The sequence below is a fragment of the Trichoderma evansii genome (genome assembly GCF_050947405.1).
Source record: "Trichoderma evansii strain SZMC 28006 chromosome Unknown GGI43scaffold_56, whole genome shotgun sequence".
Taxonomy (NCBI): domain Eukaryota; kingdom Fungi; phylum Ascomycota; class Sordariomycetes; order Hypocreales; family Hypocreaceae; genus Trichoderma; species Trichoderma evansii.
The window spans coordinates 1,372-9,736 of record NW_028145150.1 but is presented as its reverse complement, the minus strand read 5'-3'; the positions used below and the strand labels follow the sequence as shown (position 1 = coordinate 9,736).

The 8,365-nt window shown below is 44.6% G+C and overlaps 2 protein-coding genes across 2 annotated transcripts; both read left to right on the top strand.

Moving 5' to 3' along the window:
• Window positions 1–1,759: 1,759 nt before the first annotated feature.
• On the top strand, window positions 1,760–2,912 carry GGI43DRAFT_419455 (uncharacterized protein). The gene has a single exon (XM_083207680.1). The coding sequence runs from the start codon at window positions 2,301–2,303 to the stop codon at window positions 2,718–2,720; it is 420 nt and encodes a 139-aa protein (XP_083054975.1). The 5' UTR covers window positions 1,760–2,300; the 3' UTR covers window positions 2,721–2,912.
• A 1,381-nt stretch (window positions 2,913–4,293) lies between these two features.
• On the top strand, window positions 4,294–7,541 carry GGI43DRAFT_419454 (uncharacterized protein). The gene has a single exon (XM_083207679.1). The coding sequence runs from the start codon at window positions 4,620–4,622 to the stop codon at window positions 7,320–7,322; it is 2,703 nt and encodes a 900-aa protein (XP_083054974.1). The 5' UTR covers window positions 4,294–4,619; the 3' UTR covers window positions 7,323–7,541.
• The last annotated feature ends 824 nt before the right edge of the window (window positions 7,542–8,365 follow it).

The window sequence follows — 8,365 nt, the reverse complement described above, 5'->3', positions numbered from 1 at the left end:
TATAATTTTTTTACAGCCTTTCATAAACTTATTATATAATATTAGTATTAGAATACTATTTAATAAAAAACAGCTAGCATGCCTGTACTAATTTTTAATATCAGAGAAACTGCAAAACTAATTTATTAATATACGCAGGTTATTTTTAACTTAAAAAAATATTATATTTTTTATTAATAAAAAAAAATACTTTATTTAATTATAATAGTAATAAACTTTCTAAAGTAAAAGCTTAAATTTGTATTTATATAAATTATAATAATTAAAAATATATAACTACGTATTTAAATTATTAAAATATAAATATCCTTATAAAAGTTTTTAATATCTTATTTATAAAGCAGCATATTATAAGTATATTAATTATAAGTATATTAAATAACTTGTTTAATTGTTAAAAATTTACTTGTAAACTTTATAAGCTACTTCTATTATATAAGCCTATATATACTATACAGATTATAACTTTACTATCTATGCGAATTAACAAACTTGCTCTTTGCTAGCAACAGTGGCAACTAGCAATTTAAAAATGACTCCAATTTACTCCTGACAGCGTAAAATAAATAGACGGTGTTAGCAACTTCTGCGCTCTTTTAGCAAAGAAAGGGATGAAAATATTAAAAGAAACTTAATAATTAGATATTATTTTTCTAAGCTTTACTTTTAGCTGATTTCAACTGTGGATTTCCTAAGAGTAAAAGGATACGCTCGTGTGTGTCGAGGGACAGCAGTATTCCTAGCATTTGGCCCTGCTCTCCTTATTTGAACACGTATTGCCATATGCGCCGACCACAGGCGTTTAAGTTTGGCTGTAAGTTCGGCTGTGACAGATGACAAGAGTGATGAGACCTAGCATATTACTATTAAAAGTATCAGCGTCAGCCGGCACGGGCTCGGACGGATTAATTTTTAGTATTCAAGATGGCGGCTACTAGCATTTGAATAAGTGAATTGAGACAAAGCAGAGGCGTGCTGAATTGCGCCGCTGGTTAAGGGCAAACGCAGAGGGAGAAAACAGCATCGCCACCTGGTTATAGGCCGAAGCTTGCGGGAGGCAAAGGATGGATGGATGACAGCGCTATTACATAAGGCAACAGTGCCTTTTTTAAATACCTATAATATAATTCTATGCCGTAGGCTTAGTATTCATCGGCAGAGAGGTTTGAGCTGAAGCCAGGAAGAACGCCAGCTGTCGGGGCTGGTGGCTGGCTGAAGCGCCTGGAATGTAATGATGACATTTCTATTTAGGTCTGCTAAAGGATACGTTCACGCCAGTCATCTGGCCTATTAGTATGCAGTCTCCATTGTTCCAGACTCAGCCTTGTATGCTTGTTCTGCAGCATGCGATTGGGGGACGAAGCAATAGTAAGGCGTTACACGTTAATATTATAAGTTCAGAGGGTTCTGACTTGGCAGCTTCATCCCTAAGTTTCTGGATTGAAGCTTATCCAATAGAACAGGACTTGTGATAGATGGGAGTAATTGGGTAACAACTAAACGCAGACAGCATCTGGGAGACAATATGCTATTAATAGCACTTGACCATAGACCAAGGAGATTGGTAGGAATATACAACATCATTTAGGCTTTCCTATAGAGCACTTATATTTCATCATTTTTAATGTATCATCATTCTAGATAAGACTCCTAATTCCTGCTGTAACATAGCTAAAGACAGGACAGTGTATTTCATTTACTATAACAAGGTGGCTTTTCTTACCCCCACCCTTCCCCCCCCTCCCTAACCCTCCTCTACCGATCTTCTCGGATAGCAGCTGCTCGAGATACTTTACATGCGATTAACTTTGCACTATACTACATGCCTTACATAGCCACAAGCACCCCGGGTAACTACGTATCGCTTGCACGGAGAATCTTTCGACACGGAATTACCGACTTTCAACTCAGCCACCACTGTTCTGTAACTGATAAAATGGGACGCTGGATTGATGAGTACACCCGTAAATTGTCGCTCAACTGAATCTTTCGATACGGAATTACCGACTTTTAACTCAGCCACCACTGTTCTGTAACTGATAAAATGGGACGCTGGATTGATGAGTACACCCGTAAATTGTCGCTCAACTGAGTGCAGCTGAGATCCTTCCTCGCCATTACCCATGAGAATGTCTCCAAGGAAAGCCATATCACGCCACACATCATCACAATTCTCCGTTTAATCTAGTATTATAAACTTTATAGCAAGCCATAGTAGGTAATGGTTGGATATTTTGCTAGGTTAGAATGCCATGTTCAGAAAGCACATACCAGGTAACTTCATGTATAAATAAAGGCGCATGTCCCTGATGAAATGGAAATTGTCAACAACCATCCTCACACTCATCAGCAAAGCATCCAACATTCTTAACATAACTGCCAAAATGTTCAGCCTTCTCTTCCAGTCTGCCGTCATTGCCACCATGGCCCTCACTGCCTCCGCAGCTCCTCAGTGCAACACCAACGCCGACTGCCTTTCTGGCTTCATCTGCGGCCCCGGCGACATTGGTACCTCCAGTGACAATGTGTGCGTCAAGACTGGAACCTGCAACAACAAGCCTGATCCTCAATTTCCCAACCTCGGACCAAAGTGCGGCGACTCGATCTTCTGCAACGTCGGAGGCTACTGCGGCGAAGGATATTACAAGTCGGGCGGCGACACAATCCTTGCTCAAGTCTGTGTTAACGCTGCCACTGGCGCTAAATGCGCTGAGCCATAGACATAATGTAACAGGAAAATCCCCAGAGGTCTGGTTACATAACTCCCGGGCTGGGGTTATGCTAATTAGTCCCGCGGCATAAGGGCTCCCTATTGTATTACCTTTTGTAATTAACAATACATTAGATAGTTAATAATATAAGAGATTCCTAAAGCCAAGAGAGAGGGGGGGTAATATTCATCTGGAAAACTACTAATTAAAGTGGGAGACAAAACAGTGAAGTAGGCGTGCACTTAACGATACTGAGTCGAAAATGGCGAAAATGGCAAAACCTCGGTTCAGGTTCAGGTCATGGTGGAAACCCCGTCAAGCTCCCCCATAGACAAGCCACTAACCGGCAGATTAGTAGTCAGGTGGGTGACCACTGGCGAACACCGGCTGTTGTATGTTTTGCTTTTTTTTTTTTTTTTTTTTGCTGCCTGTATGCAGTTTGTAAACGTAGAATAAGTCATCTCTATATTAAGCACCTGCGACCATATCCATTAGAATAGATACGAGATCCAATCAAGTTCTTTATTGTAGTTTAATGTCTTCCATTGTTGCCCTCATTGGTTCCAGTCGCCGCATGCTACGGAGTATTTACAGCAGACTTCAATCGCCACCATTATCATCATCACTCAGCAAATTAAACTTAGCGGTGCTAATGGAGACGCTATTGGCTCAAATTGAAGATTGTTGCGTGGCCTTGAGGTTCCGGATTACAATGAGAGTTCTGATTCGCAAAAAAGCGAAGAGCGGCAATTCTTTGCCTAGCCTGTCGTTAGTGTAGAGGCATCAGAGCCTTTTAAGCCCACTTGTCGGTGTCTATGTCCGGATCAGGACTCGGAGTTAGGGAGGTCCACCTTTAGCTTCACCAGAATCGATAGCAGCTGAAGTAACAACTGTCAATGTCAATAGGGGCTATCAAGTACTAATCTGGACACTATTCTCTCGATAGCCTCAACACTACCCGTATTCTCTCGATAGCCTCAACACTACCCGCATTCTCTCGATAGCCTCATGCAAGATGTCTCGATAGCTTCATACACGATGACTCGAGCATTTCAGGATACCGCATTAGTCTCTTGCTCTAGAACTAATAGAATATCCACTTACAGACTCTTTCAGAGTTAACATCATATGCGACGTCTTTGAAAATCATAAAGTATGAATATGCCAGGCATTTGTAGGTGCTCCTCAATATGCATGTACTTAGAGCTACAACTGTATTGCCATATGTCGGCTTGGACTAAAAACTATATCCCCGCCATAAAGGGACAAGGTAGCGATAGAATAGCTACCGGTGATAATATATCAATCATATTTGACACGAAAGGCAGAAAGTCTCTAGCTTGCGATTCTTTTCCTCCTAAGATTGCATTTCCCATTACATCGTCATACAGTAAACAAAGAGCTATCATAAGCCACTTAATTTAATCTTCATTTGCCCGAACTGTCAAACGACTAGAAGGGAACGGTGCTGAAAACCACTAGAAAGCAATAGTGCCAAGCCGAGACTGGTCCGGAACGGGTCAGCTCAGCCACCGCTTCCTATCACCAACAGCTAGTGCCCACTTAACAACACGGGTTCCTGGTTTTAATCTAGATTTCTGGCCCATCGACGTAGCTCATTGGCCAGGGCGCAGACAATAGACGATGTGGCGTCAGTGCCGGACCTTCAGATCCGTCGTCCTGATCATGAACCAAAAAACAATACCTCAGTCGCGATGGGCTGACCTGACCCAGATACTCAAATATTGGTTGGGGCTGAAGATAGGGCTCAAGCTTTGCACAACGGAGGCGAGTATGCGGTCAAAAAATCTCTACATATAGGACGTGCTATCCGCTACAACTTTGTATTATCTTGTTAGGGTACATCGTCTCCAGCTTGGCCATTGGATTTGATCCGCAGAAGCCAAAATGTTGTCCCATCATGCGCTGCTCCAGCTACTCCCGCTGGTGGCCATCGTCAGTGGCTCGCCTGTCAACAACAATGTGCTCGCCAACTGCAACACCAAAGGAAATCCTCTGCTCTCCTCAATGATGGGGGCCTATTCGCGCACGGCTCAGCAGATCTGCAGCGCCGTGTTGCTCCAGACGGAGACGGTTCAAGTCACCCCTACGGACACCTCGCAAGTCACCGTCACCCAGACGGACTACACGAGAACCGTGACCGTTGACGCCTCTGTCACGGAGACAGACGTGGTCAAGTCCACAACAACATTCATACCGAAGCCAACCACTATTGGTATTCCTGACGTTGTCGCCACGATGACCAAGACTCACACTCACACCGCCGTGGATCATGTGGTTGATACCGTTACCGTCACCACCAACACTGCTGTTGTCGATGTCACCTACTCGACAGACATCATGGACCTAACCACACACACGGATACCGTCGTCACAGCCACTGCCGTCGACACAGTTTACACCACCGACGCTACTCTTGTGGCCACTGTCACCACCTCAACTGCCACTGAGCTCAAGACAGTCGCTACAGCGGTCGTGACCGACGTTGTTTCAACCGAGGTTGACACCATCCTGGGCACCACCACCGTCATTGACTCCACCTCTTGGAGCCCATTCACAGTCTACACGTCCACTGCCACCGTCTCGGACGCCGTCAGCACTTACACCGACCTGGTGCCGACGTCTACAGATGAGATCACCAGCTACACGGGCACTAGCACTATTCCCACGACTGTGCAAACCCAGGTTATCACCACCACCACCACGACCGCCTACACTACGGAATACACTGGTGTAAGCACCGTCATCACAGTTATTGGAACAGCAACTTTCACCACTACCGTCAACACCAACACGGAGACCGTTTACACCGGCACTAGTGTCGTGCTTAATCCCGTCGAGACCGATGCGGTGACCGTTACCACCAGCACTGGTTATGCCACCGTCTACACTTCCACCGACGTTATTGTCCAGGCTGTTGAGACTGACATTGCCACTTTTACCACTGGAACTGACGTTGTCACCACCACGTCCCTGTACACCTCCTTGGAGACAATCACCACTCTGCAGACGGTAGACGTACCCACCTCCATCACAAAGCCCGTTACGTCCACTAAGACCATCTTCGACAAGCGATCTGCCAAGCGGAGCCTGCAGAACGTCTGGGTCGACACATATGGCCAGGCCGCCTTGAACAATGCCTGCGGCTGCGTCGTTGCTCCCGCCCCCACAACCGTAGTATCCGAGGTTAACCCTGCTGTTACCGTTACCAAGACCTCGACCAAGACTGTTGACGCGGTGAAGCATGTTACCGCCACTGTGACCGTCCAAGTCACATCCACGTCCGTTCAGACCAAGACGGCCAAGCAGTCCACCAAGTACAAGGTGATTCCTGTTACTTTGACCCGCACGGTCTTTGTTGACGCTACCTCTACGGCCACGTCCTACGCTACTGTTGGCGTCGACAAGACCGTCGTGGAGTCCGTCATTGCCACCAAGACCGTAGACGTTGATGCCACCGACTTCCTGGCCGTGACCAAGACCGCTGTGGTTGACAAAACAGCGACCGTTATTCAGGATGTTGTTGCTACAACCGAGGTTGACGTTACTGCCACCTCTATCTACGACGCAACCGTCACCAAGAGCGTCACAAGCATTGAGGTTGTGTCCACGGATGTTGTACAGAGCACTGAGGTCGATCTCGTCGCCACTTCTGTCGCCACTTACACGGCCACTGTCACCGATGGTGTCGTCGCCACGGCCACCGAGTTCGATGAGTTCTACACCACCGTGCCAGCCACGGCCACAAGCATCGAGGGCGTTGCAGTTACCTCGACCGACTTTGCAGAGTCCTACACGACTGTCTCCACAATTGTCACCGCTACGGACGACGTTACCGCTACCTCGACTTTGTTGGAGGAGTCATTCACCACGGTGCCAACCACAATCACGACGACCCAGGATGTCGACGTTACCCAGACCGCATTCCTCCAAGCCACTGTCACCAGTGCTACCACCGTCACATCAACCGTGGATGTAGATGTGCACAAGACTACGCTCGAGGTCATTACTACTGTTATCCCCAAGACTACCGTCACGACCATCACCACTCTCCAAACGCCCACCACAGTCACAACCACCATTAAGGAGACGGCTACCTGCACTTCAAAGCCGGTTGTGAACCCCGGTTTTGACAAATCCTCGCTCTCTCCTTGGACTCCCCTGAGCAGCTCAACTGGTGGTGCTGCAGCGGGTGGATCCAATCTTGACTCTCCCGAGTCCCCCAAGTCATTCCAGTGCGCGGCGTTCAACAAGAACGGCGACTGCGGTGTCCAGCAGACCCTGAAAACCTGCGCTGGAGTTACCTATTCGTGTCAGTATGACTGGTTCTTCAGCACTGCCTCCTCCTCCAAGGGTATCTACCCAACCGTGGCCGCCTACATCAACCCAACGACGAATACTAATCCCCTGTCTACGGCTTCCGTTCGAGCCTATACTGCTAACAGGTGGCAGACCGGACCATCGTTCACATTTGTTGGCACTGGACAAGATGTGATTGAGTTCCAGGCCACGACGCCAACCTTGGCGGACAACTTCTTTGCCCTCGATAGCGTTGTTTGCACTGTTGTACAGTCGGCAATTAAACTGTAATGAACGGGGGTTGGCTTTTTTTCGCAGACAACTCGATGCCGCAAATTGTGGCATCAGTATCAGAACACATTTTCTTCCTATAAATATACTTAGATACAAGCATTCTTTTATAAACAGTCTATTTTGTAATTATTTAAAACGGAAATAAAGCTACCTGCAACTCGCTAGAGCGCCAAAGCTGTTTTAACACTATGAAATAAGGCCTCTTATATATGTACCTTAGCGATAACATAGTACTCTGAGTAAATAGAGAGTGGCATTTTAGCGCAGTCAATTGAATTCTTTCCTTTTTCACATTTTTTGCAAACCGCTTGTATTGCAGATGTCTTCACCAAGTATTCTAATTAGTAACTGAGACTGGATGACAATTACTGCGTCGGATTCTCAATACTTGGGTAATTTAATCTGCAGTAGTGCGCATCGAGGACCAGAACGGCTAACTGCAAGGACAAGTGAAATCTAGCCACTATTTTATACAATTAGATCAACCGATAATGGCTTAATGGGTCGTCAATATATGCCAAGACAGCCTTGAGCCTACCCTGATAGGGTAAGCACTATTACATGTAGATGACCTTAATTCGGTATAGAAGGCGGGCCCAAATGAAACACACGCACACATAAAGGGCTATGACTAACCATATAACAGTAAATCCACCTGCTTAGCATCATATTACAAGCCTGTTTTGTAGAATACCGTCTACCTACTTATATCAAGTCTCTTGGGAGGGTTGGCTCCCAGAATAAGGGTGTTAAAATGAGAATAATAGTAAAAGATATTATTTAAAACTTAATTATTTAGTAATAAAATCAGGGACAGGACCTCTTATATATATATAATTATATAATTTATATAAATAAATTAAACTAGTATTTCTTTTATTTAATATTTTTTATTATATTTAATTTAAAATTAATATTTAAAAAACTTATTATTATAATTATTATTATTAAATTATAATTAATTATTTTATATTTTTAAAATATTTTATTAATATAATTTTTTTATAAAAATATAATTTATTTTTAAATTTAATTTTATT